Source organism: Chiloscyllium plagiosum, unplaced genomic scaffold, assembly GCF_037043375.1.
Source record: "Chiloscyllium plagiosum isolate Xiang-an unplaced genomic scaffold, Cpla_swu_hap1 HiC_scaffold_1, whole genome shotgun sequence".
Classification (NCBI taxonomy): Eukaryota; Metazoa; Chordata; class Chondrichthyes; order Orectolobiformes; family Hemiscylliidae; genus Chiloscyllium; species Chiloscyllium plagiosum.
The window spans coordinates 78098324-78124323 of NW_028270139.1; the positions used below are offsets into that span (position 1 = coordinate 78098324).

General features: G+C 40.0%; 1 protein-coding gene across 6 annotated transcripts in view; it reads left to right on the plus strand.

The window, feature by feature from the left end:
- The window catches only part of LOC122549999 (putative tRNA methyltransferase 9B), a 115525-nt gene extending 95866 nt beyond the window's left edge, over nt 1–19659 (plus strand). For 4 of the 6 annotated variants that reach the window (XM_087988356.1, XM_087988351.1, XM_087988359.1 and 1 more), the window contains 3 exons: nt 8587–8741; nt 13321–13494; nt 16243–19659. In XM_087988356.1, coding sequence (XP_087844482.1) covers nt 8588–8741; nt 13321–13494; nt 16243–17276 — 1362 coding nt within the window. In that variant the 5' untranslated portion in view covers nt 8587 and the 3' untranslated portion in view covers nt 17277–19659. Of the gene's footprint in view, nt 1–2938; nt 2965–3079; nt 3142–8586; nt 8742–13320; nt 13495–16242 lie in introns of those variants that run through there. The other 2 variants (XM_043690372.2, XM_087988368.1) reach the window with 2 other exon arrangements.
- The last annotated feature ends 6341 nt before the right edge of the window (nt 19660–26000 follow it).

Consider the following 26000-nt stretch of genomic DNA (forward strand, 5'->3'; position numbering starts at 1 on the left):
AGGATTTATATCCTGCACATTTATGACTGTATGCGTTTCATGAACAGAATTTGAATATTCAGAATTTCCCATGCAGATAACTTCAATATGTACTGATTCAGTGCTTGATTAGTGCAATTACCCTTTGAAGGGCTTCATATTGTGTACAAGTGGAACCCTCATCTTCAGACAGGGAAAAAAAAGTACTTCCCCATATACTTTGGCAGTTGTGGCAGCCATTGTTTTCATTTCCATTGCATATTTGCAATTCAGATGAGGATGGTACAACACATGTCGTACCCTGCAGAGTGAATTGCAGGCTCAACCTCACCATCTGGGTGAAGTCCCAAACTATTTGCTCGTTTCTTTCCAGCACTTCCTATCCATCCATCAATTCTGAGCTTCCTCATGTTCCCTCTCAACTCTTTCACTTAGTTCTTCATCTCCCCTTATTTCTCCTGGTCCCAGGACTTACAACTTAATTTTGCCAAACATTATGATGCACAGTATACCCTGTTGAAGCTAGAGTAGTGTTAACCATTAATGACCCCCTCTTGCATTACCCATGTTCCACTGTCTATCCCACTTTTATGGACTGAGTTGCTCCCCGTCACAACTGTTGTACCCTCTGCATCGCAGCATGCTGCCTCCAACCCTCATAATTGACTTTCCCAAATTTCCTATCACAGCATCAGCCCCTTTGACAGGGGTCACCCGTAGGACCTATGTAGAATGACAGCACTGTCTGGTAAGTTACCAGATCCCAGATTAATATCTGTGCATCTTCCTGGTTGACTTACCATAAAACTATGGGCTAATTACATTGGACTTGCAGGACTGACCCTGGCACAATCACTGAACTCAAATGATATGTATGCCTTGACACCGACCATCCCAAGTGGCTCACTCTCACCTGTCTTCTGGGCAATTTGTAATGGGCAATAAATGCTGGTCGAGTCCGTGACACCCAAATTCCCACAAACAGATGGAAAAAGCCAAGTTGCCTGACATTGTGTCTACTCTAAGAGACAAGGCAAAACAGATGTACTGTGAGGCTGCAGACTCTGGCAAAGCCGAACAAGGCAAAACAGAGAAACAGTAAGCAACCAAGTTAGTGCAAAGTAAGTGAGTGCTAAAATTACAAGCTAAGAGTCTTGAGATATACCTTGTTCTAAAGCATGAGATGTGCTTGTATCCTTGAGCACAAAGTGGCCTGGCAGCAATAGCACATTGAAAATGAGTCAGAGAAATACCCTGGGGATGTGATGAGGCTGGTATGTGTCCATCACAAACCTCAGTGACAAAGGATGCAGGTGGTTTTTGCCCATGGCACATACCCTGCGATGTTAGGGACTGCTGGCCAAGGTGACACCCAGAGGATCAAACACTGAACTGAAGCCATAAGGTACCCACTCTGATTTTTAAGTTGGGAATTGTCACTGTCTATCTTTCCTCCACTGATGAGAAAATAACAAATTGTTTATGAATTAAGTGAAATTATGCAGAAAAGAGATCTTAAGGAATGCATATGTGCCTCGCACTACTCACTAGTGAGATTCTCCTCTGTCAAAACATTGGGTGGAAAATCAGACCTTTTTGTTCTTGACATTGAGAATCTTATTTTTCCAATCTCACTTTACTTTTCCATCTGACTCACTTTTGCCTTGGTTTTTCAGGAGCTGGAAAAGATCTACCCATGTTTTTATTTCAAGTAAAAATAAAGGACTAGAGATTCAGGAAATCTGAAATAACAACAGAAGGAACTGGAGAAACTCAGGGGGTCTGACTTTATTGGAGGGGAGATCAATGGAGTTAACATTTTGAGAAAGAGTTGTACTGGACTCAATATATTAACTGTGTTTCTCTCACGACAGACATGCCAGACCTGCTGAGCTTCTGCAGTCCTTTCTATTTTTATTTATGCTTTCTATTTCCCTTCATTCTTTCATTGGATGTGGGCATCGCTGGCAAGGCCAGTATTTGGTGCCCATCCCTAAACACTTGAACTGAGTGGCTTACGAGAATATTTCAAGCTCATTGGTCTGGATCTGGATTCACGTGAAAAGCAGACAGGTTACAGATGGCAGAGTTCCCTCCCTAATTAACCCTGATTGGCTATTAGAATAATCAATGATACCTTCACCATTTCAATTCTAAATGTATTAACTAAATTTAAATTGGCATTTAAATCCATAACGCTCATGGAATTTAAATTACTGGATTATGAGTCTAGTGACACACTCTCTTCATGGTCAGCAAGTTTTAGTTGAGTGCCTAGCTCCGATGTCAGAACAATTTCTGGGTCCCTATCCCTACATTGCAGTGCAGGTTCAGGTGGGCAGCACTGGCAGGTGGGCATGCTACTCAATAGCAGCAGCAAGCATGGGATGAAAGTGGGGCCTATAAAGTATAAGCCTGATTTAAAGGCTTGGTCACGGTTGGATCTAGTGGGAGCTGACGTCAAGAGTTATGGAAGGCCGAAGTCAGCAGGGGGAGAGGCAGAGACACAGTAAGAACGGTATGACTGCCCTATTGTTAACAACCAAAGCCCTTAAATAATATTATAAACTATCGGAGAGATGCAGATGCTCCGTTTTCAGAGAGTGTCAGGAGACACTGGGATAAGCCAGCCAGGCTAAAGGTGCCAGAACATGTGAGCCACTGCATCATCTGATGGACCTGGGTGCAATGCCACAAAACGTTTAATAATTTTTGTTCTGGCAAGTTTAGTGCAAAATGATTCAGCAACTGACAGGCCTCTGGGTATCACGCCACCAGTAGAAATAGCAGCAAAAAAATGCTTATAAGCTTGGAAGAGTTGTGCATCAGGGTAATTACTGACCCAGCGCAATGCTCTGCATTCTGGTGCTGTTAAGGATCAGGCAGCACTGACACACAAAGCTTCTTATTTGAAAGATAAGTTAGCATTATCTTATCTCTCTCCCTTTTATCCTTGCAGGAAAGGAGAGTGCAGACTTCACTGAAGTGAGTATGCATAGGAGGGGGAGAAAGCCAGCTGAACATCCTTGCTGCCATAGAGGATGTGGTAGCATTATACATTGTGAGGATAGCACTGTGTGACCAAGAACATGATGGAAAGATGAGTATGCCTGGAGGAGAGGATGGAAGGATCATGAATTCTGTAGATAAAAGAGATGGTGTGCACTCCTCTTGTCTAACAGCATACTGTTATGATTCTTGATGATGTTAATCCTGGACAAGTCAGGTCCCAGACTGAAATTTGGCTTGACAGATCATACTTTAGGATTTTTTTACTGGTTTTAATGAGGTGGTCTTCCATTGAAAAACAAATTTGCAACACTGGGGATTCAGGTTTAACAATACAAGATATATTCACTATGCAAGAAAATTGAAGATAAAATGAAACAAACTAAACTTTATATGTTGCATAAATTTGAAGATTTTGAGCCACACAGTGAAATGCAACCCATTAATCCTAATGGCATTCCTTTACAGCACCTACACTAGAGAGAATTCTCTCTTTCACATGTACAGCACTAAATTTAACTGTAGGTTCAATTCCCCATCTTGAGAAACTGATATAATCTGTCTGGAGTCTTCATGGAACAGAGCTTAGACTTTCTGAGCTTTGAATACCCCTGAGGGTTTTAACCAAACGTTTATGACCTAGACCTTTTAAGCTAAACTCCTTTCACTCATATGAACCCTTGCTTAACAGTTCTGTTGTCACAGACAAGTTCTTGTCACCTCCTCCTAGATCGTGAACAAGATCAGTTGGGGATGCAGAGCATGACAATACATCAGCATCACTAGAGCTTTCAAGTGTAAGGGGTGCCACAAGACAAGCACCATCTCACCATTACCTCTACCACTGTGGATCCTCATGTACAATGAGAAAGGATGGCACTGGGTGAAGAGCACAACACTAGTGAACAGGAAGAGATGGAGGTGGAGATAGCAGTGGGCAGAACCCTGAAGAGAGGAACAACAAACATAACCATGCTCAACTGGGTACAGATGCAGGATCTTTTAAGTCACAAGAAAAGCAACAGTGAGAGAGGTGAGCTCACATATTGAAGTTCTCTGAGGCGATACAGACTCATTGTCTCTGAATAGCGATCATATGCAGCACATGGCTTTGAATACATGAGTTCCTCCATGGAGAGTGTGGCCTGCCTCATGGAAAGTCACATGCAACAGCATGAGGAGTTTGTGTAACCACAGTGCCATGACCTACACAGAATGACACAATCAATGGCACTTATGGCACAAAGAAGGATGCAGACTTTATACCTTAGCTGGTGCTCCCTTCCAGCCATCCAGAATGCCATCCACAGGCTGGGACAGTCACCAACAAGGATGAATATACCAATCCCCAGTGGGTGCCATCATCATCATCAGCCACTTTGGTCCTTCTGACAGAATGATCATCTATGAAACAGAGTTCAGTGACAAAGGTTACTCATGCAATGACAGCAGTGCAAGTGTTCTTATTGACACTTTTACAAGGAGATGGCCATCATAGATATTATAGCTGCAAGCAGACATAGCTAGTTAGGCTACCTCCATCACATCCAAGGTCACGCAGAGAGTACTGTAAGAAATGACCTAGAGTGAAAACCACCACATTGCGATGCAGTGAGTCACACACCAGAACTTGTTTCATTTGTGATTGTATAAACGGTAGTTGGTTATTGACAGTGGAAGGTTGAGCCATGATGCTAAACATTAATGGCATGATTGCAAAACAAGGAAGATGTAGTGAAAGTAAGTTTTGGTTTTTCAATGGGGTATTGACACTGATGGAGAGGGACTACAGGCTGTAAGAGTGGACCTATTTAAATTTGTGTGTTTAATAGATATGTTCTCACATCAGTCCTGCTGAATGAGGAGTGCTTGGGTAAACTTGCCTGGGTCAGTACTACCTTTCTGATAACAAAATCTTGATAAGAACTTTGTTGCCTGATGCAGCACGGGCCACCTTTCTGCTCAATATGGGCACTTCTCAGCTCTCCAGCTTCCTGAACCTCTTCCAAAACCTATACTGAAATGTGTTGATCTAATGCTTCAGCTTCTTCACGTTCCACGCCTTTCTGGAGGACTAGCTTATGGTGAATGCTGCAAACTACCACAATATGTGAGTTTGCTGCATGACGTCTGGTCTGAATGCTGGAGCTGTATATTCCGATCTGTGCAGATGATTTCAGCTATAGCCCCTTTGTGCGTTTACTTTGGTATTCAGAAAAGATGTGAGTAACCATGTCTTCAAGTAATATTCCTTGCCTCCTAGAATCTTTCTATGAAGTTTTGATGACAACATGAGGAGCAGCAGCACTCTGGATTGTTGGAGTATATAAAGTCATGGCAGTGGGTAGAAAGTGAGCACACACATGAAGGAGGCGCTAGTCTAGACCGTCATCCAGCTGAATGTTGAGGGAGTGCAAACCCTTCATTCTCACATCAGACTGCTCATTTGGAAGCCTGGTGACCACAGAATAGGATTGATATTATCCTGTACCTGTGGGAACCCAATAATGGAGGTTACTCCCTCTGCTTTTTCTTCCTGTAATGGCTGAGCTGTTTGAAATTCTTTGTATTGTCCAGCTCTCACAAATAGTGTATCAGTGACCTGTGGTTTACTGCTGCTTGAACATGCTGCTGATCCCTGGGATAAGCCAGGTCAAAACAATTCAAGGCCACAGTGACACTAAAGGCTACTGGAAGGGCAAGGCTGTGAGATGTGAGGCCTTCTTCATGTCAGAAACCATGACCTAGACAGGCCCAATCTTCTGCAGTTTGGATTCTATTGTAGTTACAGGAAACATCTTTGATGGTATACTTAGTGCTGATGGTATGGCCTTCATTGCCTTCTTCATGTTTCAAGCTCCATCAGTGCTCCTGAGCATGTTGATCACTCGTCCAAATACCTTAATTCCATGTCCAACTGTTGCCTACCTGGCAGCCAGCTGCACTCACACTCCTTTTATTGTCTAATAGTCTACCTGGAAGCTAAAGATCCACACTGGTGACTGAGTAGACACTTCTTTATTCACTCTACTTACCCAAAGGCACTTCTATGCTGATGGATGGTCATGCAACCATTTTTGAGCCAATCTAATAGAGCCATGTCCCTGCTATGTTGCCACCATCTTCCACTTGAACTGTACCATATTCGTTATGTAATCTGTGTACTCCATTATTCCAGGCCATTAATGAGCTAACACAACACTTTCCCAAGATCAGTTGACATTTGATATAAATCAGGGAGGTTGCAATATCCCACCTTACCCAGTGCTGAGCAAAAGCACTGACTGTCAGAACAGCAAACTGGCTCAATGGCTGGCAGTGCAAAATTATGTGCCCAACCATTTCCATTCTTGTCCCCTTATCAGAGTGGAAATTCTGGCCATGTGTTTGAAAATTCTTGTCTCAGGATGATTGGGAACACTCAGAAGGCCTTGCAGCAAAAATGAGTGACATCTGGAATCCTTTCAGTTAGTAAATGATCTGTGAATGTTTAGAGGTTGTTGATTTGTGTAGTACTCTACCTAATAAAACTTTATCATGAAACGTCCGTGCCATTAATGAAGATTTTTTTTTCAGCTTTCTCCATTCATGTCTTTTTGTATTGAACCACAGATTATCTTACATTAGCAAGGGTTAAGATGGAAGAAACTCTATAAATGCTGGATCCCCATGGGCTATTATTTTTTTAAATTGGTTGCATTAACCACAGTTCTTTCACTATTTACTGGTATGAAGAATATTGGTTATCCATTTTTAATGTGGGCTTTTATTTATATGCTATTATTTCTTTTCTTGCTGTACTTTAGACAGGGGGTAAGCAGCAGTCTCCAAAACATGGAGTTTTAAAGTGATGTTCAGGCTGTTCCTCTGTAAGGTTCATATCACACAAGGTTCATATTACAAAATGATAACAGAACTAAAGATCACCTCCCCAAAATTCAGGACCAATTTCTTTATACTCGAGGAAAATTCAGGTTATTGTTGCTTCAAGCATGGCCCATACTATAGGATCAAAATTATAACAGAACTAAAGATCACCTCCCCGAAATTTAGGACCAATTTCTTTTTACTCAATGAAAATCCAGGTTGCTGTTGCTTCAAGCACTTAATGCAACATTTTAGTCAAGAAATAGCAGTTGGAATGAAAATCAAATTTCTACTCAGATGATATAGCACAGAAATATTGATTTTTGTCTTCATTTCTTCCCGTATTCCCTGAAGGCACTGACTCTTTTTTTAAGTCATAGGTTGTGGCTAAGCCTGCATTTATGGTCCATCCCTGATTAGCTTGGCGAAAGTAGAGATGAGCTACTTTCTTGAACTGATGCAGTCTTTGGGTATAGAGACACTCACAGCATTGTTAGGGAGTTCAAGGATTTTAATCTAATGATGGTGAAGGATTAGAAACGGGGCTAGGTATTTCCAAGAACCAATATGGAGTGTCTTGGAAGGGAACTTGCTACCCAACAAGAACTTGAGCCCACTGGTGTTTTATCCAAAGAGCCACTTGTGAGTTCAGCTATGAATGTTCTTCAGGCAGCTGACATCATTCCAAAGAAGGCACCGGAATATAATCTGTGACAAAACAACTTGGCAATCTTCCTCACGTAGCTTGTCTCTGTTGGTAGTAAACTTCAGCTCTAGATTATAAAGCCAGGTGTTTGAGGTTCTTACTAACCTCAAAGTAATTCTATTTTCAGTGGAATGGTTCAACATGAGAAACCTGAAGCTGAGTTTTGATCTGCCTTGCTTTAATATTTACCCAACTGCAAACACACTGGTACCACTGCCATTATATTGAAAATGGTCATGTGGAGCAGCATGTGATAAGCATCTTTAAACTGATGATGATCATAGCCCAAAGAGAGAAAATGCTGGAAAAACCCAGCAGGTCTGGCAGCATCTGTAAGGAGAGAAAAGAGCTAACGTTTCGAGTCTAACTGACCCTTTGTCAAAGCTTTGCTTTTATCCTATGATCATAGCCCATTTATGACTTGGGGAATTATTCAATTCCGTCTCTTGAGATAGGGGCCATCATCACATTGCTTCGATTTCCATACGTTTTATCTCAGATTTTGAGATATTGGTGGACTGGAATAGTTATTGGTGAAAACAATGCCATGAGACAAGCTGTGAAAAGAACTGCAATTGTTAAAAAGTGGATTATCATGCATTTTGCCTTTTACCATATTCAGCTCAGAATCTGAGTAAAATCGACAAATCCCAATGCCAGCTAACATTTGTATGTTTTTATAAACAGGGAACCATTAAATTTTCATGAATATTTTTTAAAAGTTCCACCAGTTTTGATTTTAGAAGTACTCTAAATGGGCAGCAGTACAAGAAGTGAGTTTAAGTGCTGCAAAAGACGACAAATTGTAGAGGTAAAGCTTCAGGTACTTAATTCTTATAAACAGTCTTGACCTGGACTATACCTTTGAAGTAATTGGATTACAAATATAGACAAAACCACACTGAATACAGTCAAGGTAGAGGAGCCAACACTCATAGTTAAATGAGTTAAATCTGATTGAATAGGTTACATGAAGTGCACAGATATGGTATTATTCAAAACTCCAGTTTTTCTTTAAATCACAGGATGGAATTAGAAGCCATTCAGTTGGAAGAAGCCCATGTTCATAATGTTTATAAGCAAACAGCACCATACTTCAACGAACTCCGAAGTAAGGCATGGCCCAGCGTCCGACAGTTTCTCCTGGACCAAGAACCAGGCAGCCTTATCGCTGATGTTGGTAAGAAATTACAACAAACTTAATGCTTTCCAAAGTATTAGTAAATGGGATTTCTCTAAGTATTCTTTAATTGCCTTGCTTTATTTTCCACCTGTGAATCACCTTGGAACTATGTAAATGTAAATTCTATTTACATAAACCCAAGCTATTGTGGTTTACATTCAAGTTCAAGATACAGAACCTGTCAACAGAAATTAATAATTTGAAGCCCCTCTTTTTGTGAATTGGATGGTTTTTATATGGCTTGGACACTTTAACAGTGAAATTTTAATAATGTATCTATAATGTCCATATTTGTTAATATTAGAATCAGAGAATAATAGAACCCCTACAGTACAGAATGAAGCCGTTTGGCCCATTGTGTCTGCTCCGACAATCCAAAAAACATCCCACCCAGATCCAGCTTCCTACCCTATCCCTGTAACCCCACATTTCCCATGTCTAGTCCACCTAGTCTACATATCCCTGGACAATATGGACAATTTAGCGCAACCAATCCAACAAACCTGCACATCTTTGAACTGTAGGAGGAAACCGGAGCACCTGGTGGAAACCCATAGAGACATGGAGAGAACATGCAAACTCCACACAGGTTTATGTCCTCCCCTGTTAATGAAGTGCTATCAAAAAGGCAACCAAATTCAATCCGTGCATGCCTGGTACTGTTCTACAAAGGGATTAAGCTAACTAGCTTTAAGCTTGTAGAGAATTTGGGATGGATGTGTTTGGAATGCTCCAGTCAGAAATAGGAGGAATCTGGGACAATTGTTTCGCTAAAGAACATTTTTTTATGCTTGTTTTCAAAACCTTTGGCAAGTTATGATTGAAGTGACCACATATTAAAAGTACTTCATTGGAAAATGCAATATGTGTAAATAAAAATCTTTTGACCGTTGTCCTGTTGAATGTTTCAATTTCAGAAGTCCCTACACTTTGGAATGGAGCATATTCCTGTATCAAATCTCCCAAAACCAGAATAACTATGGCTTTATGATTGAACAAGCACTGCTTCTTTGTACTGCTATCCATGTTTTGAACTGGTTCAGAGACATGTCAGTTTGTCTCTCAAACGTTGGTGATTTATGGTTCAGTCCCTGTATCTATGTGTTAGAGAATGAAGTTTACAGTCTTTGAAAATATTCAGCAAAGGTTTTTTAATTACTTGCCAATTTCCCCTTCCCCTTCTGGCATTCTGAATCCAACACCTCTCCTGATCTATCTGAGGACAGAGTTATCTGACCCGTTCCTCTTATGAATGTTTCACAATTGTACTAAAGACAATGATACTTAAGGGAGTTCAAAGACCTTTACAGATGAACCAAATGCTGTTCATATCTAGCTTTCACACACTGTCAAATATGGGAGTTGCTGGACTGTGATTAAGAACATAGCTGATTTCTGTCTTACTAATTCAGGGACAAGGTAGATGAGTTTAGCATTTCTATTGCTACCTTGGCTAAGATCAGTGAAGACTGAGAATTAAACATTGATGCTGCCTAATATTGCAACCGCAAGAAGTGCAAGACATGCGCCCACACCTCCCCCCTCACCTCCCTCCAAGGCCCCAAAGGAAACTTCCATATCCGCCACAGATTCACCTGCACCTCCACACACATCATCTATTGCATCCTCTGCACCCGATGTGGCCTCCTCTATATTGGGGAGACAGGCCGGCTACTTGCGGAGCGTTTCAGAGAACACCTCTGGGACACCCGGACCAACCAACCCAACCACCCTGTGGCTCAACACTTCAACTCCCCCTCCCACTCCACCAAGGATATGCAGGTCTTTGGACCCCTCCATCGCCAGACCACAACAACACGACGGTTGGAGGAAGAGCGCCTCATCTTCCGCCTAGGAACCCTCCAACCACAAGGGATGAACTCGGATTTCACCAGTTTCTCATTTCCCCTCCCCCCACCTTGTCTCAGTCAAATCCATCGAATTCAGCACCGCCTTCCTAACCTGCAATCTTCTTCCTGACCTCTCCGCCCCCACCCCAGTCTGACCTATCACCCTCACCTTGACCTCTTTCCACCTATCACATTTCCGACGCCCCTCCCCCAAGTCCCTCCTCCCTACCTTTTATCTTAGCCTGCTGGACAAACTTTCCTCATTCCTGAAGAAGGGCTTATGCCCGAAACGTCGATTCTCCTGTTCCCTGGATGCTGCCTGACCTGCTGCGCTTTTCCAGCAACACATTTTCAGCTGCCTAATATATATTGCCATTTTCAACTGAACAATTACACAACCACAAATGGTAATTGCCAAAGGTCAATGGGGAAACTATTCAGTCAGGTCTTGAAACAAAAGGAAATCAGATATGACCAACCTGTAAAAACACCACAAAACCCACCTCATGCAGAGGCTTTGATTCATTATGGGAATCTATTTAGTTTGAAATTATGAAAATACTTCACTCTACATCAGTCAGCAGGAGTATATGAGCATAAGAATGAGCCCAGAAAATGAAATTCACTAAGAAAAAAAATTACAAATTAGGCATTGCAGTAACTTAACAAAAGATTTTTTTATTTTAATATTTTCACTTTTGGAAACTAGTGTTGCTTTGATTGGTAACAATATGTTTGTATTAATATTTCTCTAGAAATACACTGAAATCCAGCATTTGCTTTCAAATTTAATGATTTTATGAGCCAGCTGAAATAGACTGAATATTATCACACCACCGTTCTTGGCACCGCTTTCAATCATACACAGAGACCACTCTGCTTTAACTGACTGTGATTCATTTTATGGATGATGCGGAGGTGCTGATGTTGGACTGGGGTGGACAAAGTTAAAAATCACACTTCACCAGGTTATAGTCCAACAGGTTTAATTGGAAGTACTAGCATTCAGAGCGATGCTCCTTCATCAGGTAGCTATGGAGTACGATCATAAGACACAGAATTTATAGCAAAGGATCATAGTGTCATGGATGCAACATATGAAATATTGAACAATTCCTAGATTGCTGTTAAGTCTTATTTAATCAATATATCATATTAGTTGCATGTATGACACTGTGCTCTTTTGCTATAAATTCTCTGTCTGAAAATCCGGCTCCACAGCTACCTGATGAAGGAGCAGTACTCCAAAAGCTTGTACTTCCAAATAAACCTGTTAGACTATAACCTAGTGTTGTGTGATTTTTAACTTTGATTTTACAAAGATCACTTTTATGTAACTGTCCTCCACTCATAGAATTTTGATTGAGGACTTACTGTGCTATTACTAGAAAACATTGATGCAGTTTCAATAATGAGTTCTGTGTGCTATTGTTCACGGAGACTGTTTCTTCAGACAAACTGCGTAGACTATTTGCAGCAGTAACTTATTCAAACAGACCTGTTTTGCTGATTTAACAGACTCTTAAGACTTTCCTTACATCTTGCTCTGTCTCAAATTCATTGGTTGTATCAGGAATGTCAATGGACACATTCCCTGAATTTTGTTTTCCAAACATATACTTAATTCAGAATAGTTGTAAAGGTGCATGCATAATTCAAATTGTACATTGCATCAATGCAGTGCAGATACACTTCTTACAGTAAAGTGCACAAGGTATCTCATAGACTTGCCATTTCAGATAATATTTGCAATGTGCATTTGCATTTCATGTCAAACATGTTCTGGTGCATAAGGCCAAACATTTCTCCTGGTTTACGGCCCGTACTTGTACTATGGTAGAGACAATCGCCTTTCTCTGTTGAACTTAGCAACAGTTGCACAGGTTTTAGTACATTTCTTAACGCGTTGTCCGTGTTCTTGGAATGTGCTCGGTTGCAAACTTGTTATTGGCAGCTCTGCTAAAATAAATTGCATGTCATAAGTTGTGTGAACCCTTTTCTTCTGCATCAGTCCTAAAGCCGTACATTGTCTTTCTCAAACTCCCAGTCCTCATACGATTTGAGATAAATGGAAACAATCTGGTATTTTCTCACCATTTTCAAATCTGGTTACTAATATATTTGAAAATTATACTGTGCAACAATTGAAGTTTACTTTCTTTTAAAAAAAATTGGTTCCAGGGTGGACCACGGTATTTGGCTGCTGTTTCTCAATAATTATTATTCTCTGTGTTTTTGTGTGTTCTTCCTTATGGCTCTAAGGAAACAACATATTATTTGGAACTCCTAGTCATAACTGAACAACTGCCCAAACCTCTAACCATAAAATTCTGTACTACTTTGTCCACTATTTGTATAGTCTGCATGCCTGTCATTCTCCACTGGATTGCTCTGCTCCGAGTCTGTCACTGATATTGGCCCAATTCCTGGTAAAGCATTGGTATCCCATAAAGATCTGCTTGCCAAACTCTCCACTCTCTGAACATCTTATGAGCAACGTGGCAGCAGTAACATTTCAAAGTTTTAATGAGAAAACCTTTTATTAGCTTATGAGAGAAGTTCATTTGTGGGCGATGCACAGATTGAAAATCATTTTTCAGTCTGCATTCCCTGCTAGATGCACCAGATTGTGGTATATCCTTTGTACCATATTTAAACTTAATTCCTTTAAGTGTCATTTTAAGAAGCAATAAGCTGGCATTAATGGTGGTCTTTCTCTACTGCAGGTTGTGGAATTGGAAAGTATCTTAATGTTAACAGCCAGGCTTATAAACTGGGCAGTGACTATTGCAGCCCCTTGGTGGAAATTGCCAAAAGACATGGACATGAAGCCCTGGTTTGTGATAACCTAATTCTTCCGTTCAGGGATCAGTGTTTTAATGCAATCATCTCTGTTGGAGGTAAGAGAAGAGATCACAAGATCATATACTAGAATATAAGACACAATTGAGCTGATATCTTCTGATAACTTTTTTATCCAGTGAGATTAATTTTTTAATGCACTAAATATAGGAAAGTTGTAAATTCTTTATAAAGGGTATTCATGATTTTGATGTAGATTAGAGGGATGGCCTGATTTTCCACTCCTTGTGTCCACTCACCCAGCACTACTGCATATTAAATAGATTGCATTGGGAGTGTGCTACCTGCTCCTCTACCTTTGTATTGGTGCCTTAGATTATTACATGGCTTGATTCCCATCACCGTGCCATGTGGTAGAGGCAGAGTCAAGAATACATCTGCAGATAGACCAGGCCCCTGTCACATCAGACAGAGGCCCAAGTCTAGACTGTGTGCATGAAAAGGATGTCATAGCTGTGACTGTTAGCTGCTTCTTCACTTGGCTTCTGGTCTGAGGAGTCCCAGGCACAATGCCTTGACACAGTTTCATTTGGCACCACTGATATTGCTGCTCTGGGACTGTGCCTTTTGCAGGTAAGGAACTCCATCTATATAAGCAAACAACTGAAATCTTGGGTGAAGATTAAAAAAAAAGCAGTGAACTATTAAAATTGGATTGCCTCCCCAGATTCCCACAACCCCACTCAACAATTTTCCTGTCTGTCCTGTAAAAGTATTGAATGCACTCCAGGCAATGCAGAGAGTCATTATTGAAATCATCCTCCAATATGTGCAATTGTATAATATTGGCAGACACAGACTAGATTCCCTATAATAATAATAATCAAAAATATGTTCTGAAAATAAAGCTATTTTAACTTTATTTAACATAAAAACTTACATACTTTAAGATGTACTGAGTTCATTAAATATATGACTTATATTTTATCATAACTTGGTTAAATTATCCTTAGTTAAGCCTTTTTTTAAGTAGCTGAAATCTGTGAGTTTTGTTTTTTATTTTAAAATGAAATCTTATTACAGTGAAACAAAAAAATCACGAAGTTTAATAATGAAAAGTGGATCAAGGCTGTATCTTAAAACTGATCCAAATTATATTTCATCAGGTTTATTTCAAATAAAACCTAATCAAATTCAATTTGAATTCCAATGTAGTTGTTTCTTAGATAAAGGAGTGCTTGAGTTTGTGTTTTGGGATTAGTGCTGCCAATTCTCTTTATTATGGACAGTGGTCCATTTTGCAATGGGAAAGTTAATCTTTAATAGATGTGCTGTTGTCAATATTTAGTCAGGGGTTAGGAAATGGTTTGCACCAATCAATATTTCACCCTCTTCTTTTGCATAATAACTACAACAAAATAGTGAATGCTGGAAATACACAGCTGCTCAAATGAAAACAAGTTAACACTTTTTGACTGGACAAAATTCAACTCCTTTGTGTGGTGAGAAGAAACTGGGACAAAGACCCCTTGTTCTAGTTCTCTGTCCCACTGTGTCAACAACCAAACTCAGGATCTCTGCTAATGCATGTAATTGAGTCAGTGCCTGGTCTAGGTGCATAATGAAATAGCAAAACATAATTTAGGCATTGGATTGACCCCAGAAGGGCTTCCTGCCTGACCAGATTATTTTATCGAATGGTTGAAGAGGTACCTGGCAGTGGGCCTCTAAGAGGGTCTATCCACAGAAGCAGAAAAGCTGGGCTCCCTGAGCCAGGCTGAGGAATACAAAATCAGCCATGTTTTTAGGAATTCCCCTCAAATCCAACTGATCTTTAGATTTTGGTGCAGTACTAGCTAGAAAGCTCCAAATCTGGCAGCTTAATGTGGTTATCTTGCCCATCCTAGTCAAATCAGTAATCTGGTTTTGCATTGTGTTGTTGATTATGGAGTTTTGAACGAAGTAGCTCAGTCAGCAGTTCCCTCCTTTCACTATGCCCCAACTGTGTTCAACTCTCCAGATACCAAATAATTCCTCTGTCCTTATTTGTTCAAAAACTCAGCTTTAGACATGTTGGAGGTGAGGGAGGCGACTTCAAAGTGATGCTGCTTTTTGCTTTATGAGGTATGAGTTATTGCTAATACCCACCGACTATTCCATTAACTGGTTTGATCTCCTTATTTTTGAAATGCCAATGTAGGATTATTGACTGTATTAGTAACTCTTAATCCCTTATTGAGATGACAATGGTTGAAAGCAATTTATTTCTCACTTTTGAACACAATATTTTCACCAAGTTTAGGTTATAGATATGCAGCTTTTATATTTCAAAAAGAATGCACTGAAATGCAAGTGGAAACATATTCAATAGTAACTTCCTAATGAAATTGAAAATGAGAAAAGTACGTTTGTAGTGCTGGGAGAAAAAGCAGCAGAATGTGATGAATTGTTTGAAATGTGTCAAATGACCAGCTTGATATGATCCTATAACATGCTTGGATCCATTGTACAAGAGGTGTGAAGTTTAATGCTGTCAGCATGGTTAGTAATGCTACTTATACTCCAAAGTGCTGATGAAATTGTTGAATGTTATTTTATAAATTAGTAGTTTGCAGCCATATATTCATAATGGAAGTATTCATATCTGTTTTAGGGTTTATACATCTTGTCTATCAACTCAGTGATTATAGAATCAAATGATGCAAAAGCAGGCTATTTGGCTTATTGTATTTGCCTTATCAAAGCTACCAATTTAAACCCCATCCTCTGTTTTTTCTCCATTGTCCTGGGAATGTTCTCCAATTGTGAAAATCATTATAAATGAACCCTATCATTTCTTTTTGTAGTGATTCACCATTTCTCAACAAAAGGCAGGCGTATACGAGCAATAAAAGAAATGACAAGGACTTTGCACCACGGAGGACAGATGATGATTTACGTGTGGGCAATGGAACAAAAACACCGCCACTTTGAAAAACAGGACATCTTTGTTCCTTGGAACCGATCCTTGTGTTCTCGACCGTCATCAGAGTCTGGTCAAGGCCACAACAAACCCATAACTGCGAACACAGTCAAAGCACAAGATAAAGATCAAATGAAAACAGATCCAACTGAGGCCAGTGCAATGTTGTCTCTCAGGCAGGATCAACACACAATACTTTCATACAGAACTAACAACCATACCTTGCTAGAAAATTGCTGCTCCAGGATGTCTGAAGATCAAGAGCATCCATTTTACAAGAATCTAGGTAAGTCGCTTTGTTCATGGTTCTTTTCTAAATCTCTTGACGAGGCTGCAATGCAGACACATATTGATCACTTTAAATCAATGAGGAAATCACCTGAGGTCATCCACAAGTGGAGGAACAACGTACAGCCTGTGGGGAACTTGGGTTTACCTTCTAGGCACTGCAGCTTGGACGGAGATTGTCCACCATTAACGAAGAGAGACAGTTTTGAAGATGAAGTATTCACTGAAAATCCAAACCATAAAGAATCACAATGGTTAGAGAGCAGTTTGAAAGAGAAGCAAGGGAGCCATCAAAGTGAATCCTGTAGACAAGAGATCCTAAATCTATGTCAGGCTAACAGACAGATTTTTCAGAAAAATGATGAAGCAACAAGATCCAAGGAAAGTACAAGTTCTTTTAAGAGGACATCCGCCACAGAGTCACCAGATTCTGGGATTGACAGTACCAGATCTGTGGCTTTGGATGATAAGCAGGAGGAATTTGCGGATGCTACAGAATTAATGAGATATTATCATGTCTTCAGGGAAGGAGAATTGGCTCAGCTAATTGAAGAGAATGTACAAGAACTTCACATCCTCAATTCTTCTTATGATCATGGCAATTGGTGTATTATAGCAGAAAAAGAATGATGCGCCCAGATTACAAACTGACAAACACGTTTTAATGCAAAATAAAAGTGGCAACTCTTTAATCTACTAAATTTTAATCGCACATTGCAACCAGACCATTTGTAACTCCTATTATGCCCATGATAAGCACAATATTGAATATGTTAAACATTGATAATGCTAAAAATTTATTACAATGCCCAGGTATTTGTGCAATTGAATTTGACAAATATAATTGGTCAGCATTTTCATCATATGTTCTCATGGGTGCAACTTGAATTGAAGCAAAGCATGAGTGCAGAAGGTGCTAACAGGTGCTTGGTGTTATCATTACCATTTCCATTTTGGTTAGAGAATACATTTTAGGGCCAAGCAGTAATGTGTTATAAGGACATTGAAAAATACCATTTCACAAGGGCCAAGAGACTTTACACATCAACAGTGATGTCACAATAACCCTGGTCTCAAGAGTTGCATAGGAGCAACATCCCTCCAATGCAGTGAGAATGCCACCTGGATCTCTTTCAGCCCATATTGCTGTTCCAGTTTGTTGCTTTATGATAAAAGCAAAATCGTGCAAATGCTGGTAATTGTATGATGATTGACGGTTAACTGCCAAACTTTGTTTAAATTGAAACCAGAAAAGTTGACTCTGGTCAAGGCATTGTTCTGGGAAATTAACCAGAAAGCGGCTGTCTGCTGGTTTTTACTGAATTGAAGTAGGTAGCTTCCAGTATACACAAGTGTGTCACTTTGTAATCCTGATTGACAATCTTAAATTGGTTGCCAGCACTATTCTTAGCACACTCATAATTATTTAGCAAATGCTGTCCAATGGTGGAATCACCCTATGTTTTTCAGTTTGGCAAGCAGAATACTATTGGGTATTGTCAACATGTTGCCGGTTACGAACAGCCAAAAGAATAGATTATTTACTAAAATTAGCTAGCTTTTGGGATGTATGGCTTACCTATCTAGCATTATACTTGCACTGTCTGTTTCAGCAATACTCAAATTCAATCAATTGATTTGAATTCAATATTCAATTTGGTTGCGTGGCTTGAGCCTATTGAAGCACAGTTCATTGACAATATATAACACAGGGTGAGATTGGTCATTAGAAGTGTTTTCTGATTTGCTCCCTGACTGCTGGCTAGTCTCAAGAGAGCACAATTCTTGGATTTCAATTTAATTTTCAAAGTCCACTTTGAATGTTAATTTTCATTCTAATCTCACCACAAAGCAGACCAAATACATATAGTTCTTGAGTATTACATGATCTGCATTGATAGGTTTTTGTCTTATCTCACCCCCAACATAACAACATTGTGTAGAATACTCCTAACACCATGGTCGAGGAGAGATTAAAATTTAATACAATTTTCCTTCTTGAACTTTGTGGCAATATCCTCAACATGATATCAATACAATTTAGCAACTGCAATCCTTTAATAGATCCATACCCATGTATTCACAGTTGGAGGAATCTAATAATAATAATAATAATAATAATAATAATAATAAATATAAGATGGCCACGTTTAATACCAGAAGTGAGTTCAGGAGAAATGCCTTTACCCAGACAATGATTAACATCTGAAGTGCACTACAGCAGAAAGTAGGTAAAGTGAAAAGATAACTGATTGAATGAATATATGAGCGGTGGGCAGAAAGGAATGGAAGGATATGAAGGAGAGAGTTAATTGAAGAAGAATGGGAACAGGTTGATGCATACCATATAGGCATTGACCAATTAGTCCATTTGGTGTGGTTTGATGATACAAATTCGACATAAATAATTCTGCAACAAATGTACAAATACTGCACAAGTCACTTCATACAATATTAGTGTATAAATATATTTAATAGGTTTGCATCTATATTGTAAAAATATGAAATAGACTCAAAATATAACCTCTCTTTAATTATTTCCAATATATAATATTGAACATAAAATTTTACCACAGAACATATTGGTTTACACAATGAATAAAATTCATGATCAAAATGCACTGTATGAAGCCAACACCAGGAATGTGTCCTGCTTTGAAGCATTCCGACTAACTCCTTTATTTAAGCAATTTTTTTTTCACTGAAATGATGTTTCCTCATGCAGGTATCATTTGTCTTACACAGTCTAGATTCTGTTAGATTTTGTAAGAGTATCAGGATAGATCAACATTTTTTCTCTGTCACATACTTAGGAAAGGTTATTATTTCCAGAAACCAAATGATAGCATTGCAATATTTTGCAGTTTTAAGTAATAAGCATATTATAATTGATGTTGTGCTGTTTTAGATTTGAGTTAGGTTCAAAATAGGATAATATTATAAGTAATAGTATGCAAGTAGTATTTTGTAATTTTTCAGTACCTTTTAAAAATAAAAGATTAATTTTAACAAGTTACATATTTTTTCTCTTTTATTTCAGTTTAAAAGTCTCAGTATATGTTGCTGTTTAAAGCCTCAAAAAATCCTTCCAGACAGTGTTCAGCTTATGTACTGTGTATAAAATGTGAACTGTTGGTGTTGGAATGCTACCTTGAAATATGAAAAAAATGCACCATCTGTAATTTTAATCAAGCCAATGTAACATATTATTGAACAAATTAATTCCACAAGGATACATTTATCCATAGTCAAAATGTTTTATAAACTGTCAAATAATTTGTCTTTGCCGTCTCATGCAAAGAATTCATTGACTTCATTCAGAGTCACTTTGGCAATGGCATCAGGAATCACACTCTGGATCAGATTTTGCAATTCCAATTACAGAATCACCCTTCCACAACAAATAATTTCCTCTCCACTCACTGAAATGGATATTCCACATCTTTTTTGAACAATCTGATAACAGTTACTGATGACTGATAGCCTGGGTTCACGAGAATTATACTGGGGCTTCAAAAGTTAAATTAGGCGACCTTGTTTCAAAAACTCGTTTCCTATTGGCCTGGATTCAAAACATTGAGTGATGAAACTGAGGTGTTTCAAATGATAAATCATATTGATAAATATGGACAATTAAATGGAAGTGAGGCACATATCGCTCATGAACTAATTGGCTAAGTCCCTTAGTCCTGTTCGTGTATTTGAAATATGTAAAGCATACGAGCACCAACTAATGAGAGTTTGAGGAACAAGTAATAATGTATGCTGATTGGACAAATTGTTAAACCTCAATGAGAGAGATGGTACCACTAATGTGATTGTAGGACCTCATTGACCTTTTTGTGATCAACAAGCCTGAATTGGCCATCAGTGTTCCGAGGTGAATGAAGTGATTCTGCTGCTAATGGAATGATAAGATTCATAAAGAGAGTAAACATTTGATGGTCTTACTTGCACAATTGCCTCACACATTTGGGAATGTAAACACAAGAAAGAAAGGCCCAAATATGCTCTGGCCTTTATTGGTCAGTGCATTGAGTATAGGCGTTGAAAGGTACAGGACATTGGTTAGGCCACATTTGGAATACTGTGTGCAGTTCTGGTGTCCCTGCTATAGGAAGGATGTTGTGAAACTTGAAAGGTTTAAGAATAGATTTACAAGGATATTGCGAGGGTTGGAGGGTTTGAGCTATTGGGAGAGGCTGAATAGGCTGGGTCTGTTTTTCCTGGAGCATTGGAGGCCGAGAGGTGGCCTTATAGCGGTTTATAAAATCATGAGCAACATGGATAGGGTTAATAGGCATGGTCTTTTCCCAGGGGTGGTGTAGTCCAAAACTAGAGGGCATAGCCTTAAGGTGAGAAGCAAAAGATTTAAAAGACCTAAGGGACAACTTTTTCATGCAGAGGGTGGTGCGTGTAATGAATGAGCTGCCAGAAGAAGTAGTGGAGGCTAGTACAATTACAAATTATAATATAAAAGCATATGGATGAGTATATGAATAGGAAGGGTTTAGAGGGATATAGGCCAAATGCTGACAAATGGGACTCGATTTATTTAGGATATCTGGTTGGTATGGATGAGTTTGACCAAAGGGTCTATTCCGTACTGTACATCTCTGTGACTCTGTGACTTTATGACCTGTGTAGTTGGAGTCAAATTTTGTTTGATAATATTCCTGTGAAGTGCCTTGTGATGCTTCACTATTTTAAAAGCCTTATATAAATACAAGCCTTTTTGCTGAAGTCCATCATTTCTGATGGATTTTATTGTGTTTCCCTCTCTAAAATTCAAGGTCAAGATTCTCGGATTCAATGTGACTATTTTTTGTATTACTCACGGGACATGGGCATCTCTGATTGATTGTGCCAAGATTTATTGTCAATGGCTCAGTGAGAACTTTGCCAGTAATCTGCGAGGTTCCAGTTTCCAAGCATAAACATCTAATTATTAGAGAGTCTCACCTCATTTCTGTGCAGTTTGCTATTCTGTCAGTTACCCGTGAGAAACTAGATGGTGCCGACTCCTGACTTGGAAGTCAGAATGATCAACTAGTGATTGCAATTTCCTGAAGTCTTTCTCTATTCTTTCATGTTGGAGATCATCCCCCAACATCTCACGGTATACTCTACAGGTGGCATATGCCTGCACCTTCCATCCACAGAAGGCAATGTCGGCAAAGCTCCAGCCTCATCATAACAGTCTGGCATGTCTCAGAATAACTAATGGTATGATTTACTACTCTGCCTTTTCCGTCATTCCAAAATGTAGCAGTGGGCCTCTTTGCACATGTATGCCCTTGAAGTCACCTGTGGGTGGCACTTATGGCATTTGCAGCCTGTCCAACAATGTGTATCAGAAATCTTGGCCAGAAACAATCCTGACCAAGATATTAATCCCTACAAATTAATCCTAGGACTCTCCATGGAGCATTTAAAAGCTCACATTGGTTAACAATTCCCAAAGGGAAAAACTGAGAACTGCAGATGCTGGTGATCAAAGTCAAGAGTGTGGTGCTGGAAAAGCACAGCAGGTCAGGCAGCATCCGAGAAGCAGGAGAATCAGTGTTTCAGGCATAAGCCATTCATCAGGAATGAGCACAGGAATTTATACCAATTCCCAAATACAATCCAAAGGTGTCATCAGCAGTACAAGGGCACAGAGCTGCTTTCCTCTCACACTGAATTATAAATATATGATAACACACTCTTATATGAAATGATATGCTCCAAGTAGTTGGACCGTTCTGTATCTCCTGTCCTTCGTGGAGAAGTTTATGAAGAAAAACACCTTTGACCACAAGTCTATCAGGAAGTGGTCAGCACATAGTGTCCTTGAGACCCTTCAGGAAAAGGAGAGGGTGGATCCTGTTGAGCTGTTCCCTGGGCAGACTGTCAAAGTCATTTGGCAGAATGCCTCATCGCCAGAACTTTCCAACAGCACCAAGACATGGCTTGGCTGGTGGTGAGAAGGGCTCTGCCTGTGAGATCCTTTATGCATGCCCGGACTCTCTGCCGCACCGCACGCTGCCCTCGAAGCGGATGCGGGGGGGACGAGACTGTCACACACCTCCTTCTGGAATGTGCTATGCAAAGGAAGTCTGGAGAGGAATGCACTGGTGTTTGTCAAGGTTCGTCCCAAGCAGCTCCGTGACGTGGGACACCGTGCTCTACGGTCTATTCCCTGGGATGCACACCGAGACGAACATCAACTGTGCCTGGAGGATCATCAACTCAGTGGAAGACGCTCTTTGGGCGGTCCGAAACTTGTTGATCTTCCAGCTGAAGGAGTTGACCCCAACTGAGTGTTGCAGACTGGCACATTCCAAGGTCTAGGACTGCGTGTTGAGGGACACGCTGAAGCTTAGGGCAGCTGCCACCAAGGCGCAGTGCGGAAAGACCACCGTGTAATGTCTGCCTACCTAAGAACAGGGGCCCACTCAGTAACTGGGCCCCGCTGACGCCTCAGTAGAATACCTGGATGGTCAGTGTCCAGACTTGTATATACGAATGATTAATTCCGATCTCTGTATATAAAGAAATGCAATGTGTGCATAAGAGTGGCATGACTAATTGTATAGATATCAAAATAATTTTATGAATAAAATATATTCTTGAAATAAAAAAAATGATCTGTTTGGTGGATTTGGTGGTTGGAAAATGCAAGATGTTAGTAACATTTGTGCAACAGGCTCTGTGTTTCATACATGAAAACAAAGTCTAATCTGTTGGAGGTCCATATAAAAGCATCTCATAGCCTTCCTTGTCAGAAGTCTCCATGTCCTATTGCATCAACACCTATTGTTAAACATTGTTTGATTTACCCCTTTTTCTTCTTGTTGCTGTCCCTTACTGAGATTGGCTGAAGGGTATTCCCTAAACATTGTTTTTTTGCATTCCAACTTTTGAAATGAACACAGTGAAATGTTTTAGGATGAAATCAAAGGTAGTGATTATGAATAAAACATTTAAATTGTTGGGGAATTGATTCACTACTCTATTCGTACATAGAAGCACTCAGGAAATTGAAAGGAAATGAGAAGAGACAGGCTATAAATCACACATTTTGGTAATTAGTAAGAGGCACTAAAAAATAAATCACAACTTCTTGGAGATTAATGTCCAATAATAAGTTCTGGTAGTGAGCTGAGCCAAGTACTGTTCTCTCCCTCAAGGGGCTAATTGAAAGATCATTAAGCCAAAGATACAGCATTATTTCTCTCGGTTGAACTTCCATTGCAGTGTGATAAGATGAGATAACTGTAAAAACAATTGCTCCTGTTTTTAGAAACATAGAAGGTAAGAGCACGATTAGGCCAATCAACCCCTCGATTCTGCTCCACCATTCAAGATGATATGGTCAATCATCAAGCTCAACAGCTTACGTTCACCATCACCCCCTCCCCCCCCCCCACCCCCACCCCCGCCATTTCCCTTGATTCCTTTAGCCACAAGCAATATTGACCTCCTCCTTGAAAACAGAAAATGTTTTGTGTTCAGCCACTTTCTGTGGTAGCAAGTTCTACAGGCTCGCCATTCTCTGGGGGAAGAAATTTCTCCTCATCTCATTTGGTTCTGGTCTCCTCCACCATAGAGAACATCCTAATCTGTCTAACCCTATTAGAATTGTATAGGTTTCTATTAGATCTCCCCTCATTCTTATAAACGCCAATGAATAAAACTTAACTGAATCTTTCCTCATAAGCCAATCCTGCCATCCCAGAAATATATTTGATAAACTTTTGCTGCACTCCCTCTAAAGCAAGAACATTATAGCTAGGTCATGGCCCAATGGTATTATCACGAGACTATTAATCCAGAGACCCAGAGGAATTCAGTAATAATTCAATAATAATCTGAAAATAAGATCTGTTGATGACCATGAAACCAATGCCAATTGTCAGGAAAAACCCATCTGGTTCACTAATGTCCATTAGGGAAGGAAATCTGTCATCCTTTCCTGACCTAGACAGGCTGGAGGCTGGAAGAAAATAGCAAGCCGTGCAGCATCAGGAGGTGCTGAAGTTGACGTTTTGGTTGTAACCATTCTTCAGGACTGGGAGTGGGTATGGGAGGAGCTGCAGATAAAGTGGGAGGCTGTCTTCACCTATCCCTACTTCATCATCCTGCACCCACAACCACCCCTGGTCCCGAAGAAGGGTTACACCCAAAATGTTGACTTCTGCACCTTCTGATGCTGCCTGGCTCGCTGTGTTCTTCCATCCCCCTGCCTGTCTAAATTGGATTCCAGCATCTGCAGCTTTTTTTTAGTTGCTAATCCTCTCCTGACCTGGTCTACATATGACTCCAAACTCAAAACAATGTGGTTGACTGTTAGCTATCCTCTGGGCAATTAGGGATGGGCAATAAATGCTCACATCCTGTGAAGGAAGAAATAAAAAAACTTGCTCAGATAAGGAGATCAAAACTGCACACAACATGGCAGACTGGTCAAAAAAGTAAAAGCCCATGGGAATACAGGGTAATGTGTTGAATTGAATCCAAATTTGGCTTAGTAACAGAAAACAAAGAGCAATGGTCAATGGCTGGCCTTGTGAATAGAAAGCTGTTCTATGTGATGTTCCGCAAAGCTTGGTGTTGGGATCCTGCCTGTTCATTTTATACATTAACAATTTGGATGTGAACATAAAGGGCACAATTGGGAAATTTGGCAGATGACCCAAATTTTGGCCATATAGTGGACAGTATAAAGAATAACTGTAAGCTCCAAAATGCTATCGATGTGTTGGTGGAGAGGGCAGAAAAGTGGCAAGTGTGAGGTGATGCATTTAGGGAGGTCAAATAGTAAAAAGGAATACACAATTATTGGGAATATACTGAGAGGTTCTGGATGTAGGTTTGCTCGCTGAGCTGGAAGGTTCATTTTCAGACATTGCATCACCATACTAGTTAACATCTTCAGTGAGTCTCCAAATGAAGTATTCACACAGGTGTACCCCGCTTTCTATTCATGTTTGAGTTTCCTAGGGTCGGTGATGTCATTTCCTGTGGTGACATCATCTCCTATGGCGATGTCATTTCCGGGTCTTTTTCTCAGGGGATGGTAAATGGGATCCAAGTCAATGTGTTTGTTGATAGAGTTCCAGTTGGAATGCCATACTTCTAGGAATTCTCGTGCATGTTTCTATTTGGCTTGAGGTGGATGGATGTGTTGTCCCAGTTGAAGTGGTGTCCTTCCTCATCCGTATGTTAGGATACTAGCGAGAGAGGGTCATGTCTTTTTGTGGCTAGTTGATGTTCTTGTATCCTGGTGGCTAGTTTTCTGCCTTTTTGTCCAATGTAGTGTTTGTTACAGTCCTTGCATAGTTTTTTGCAAATGACATGAGTCAAATTTCT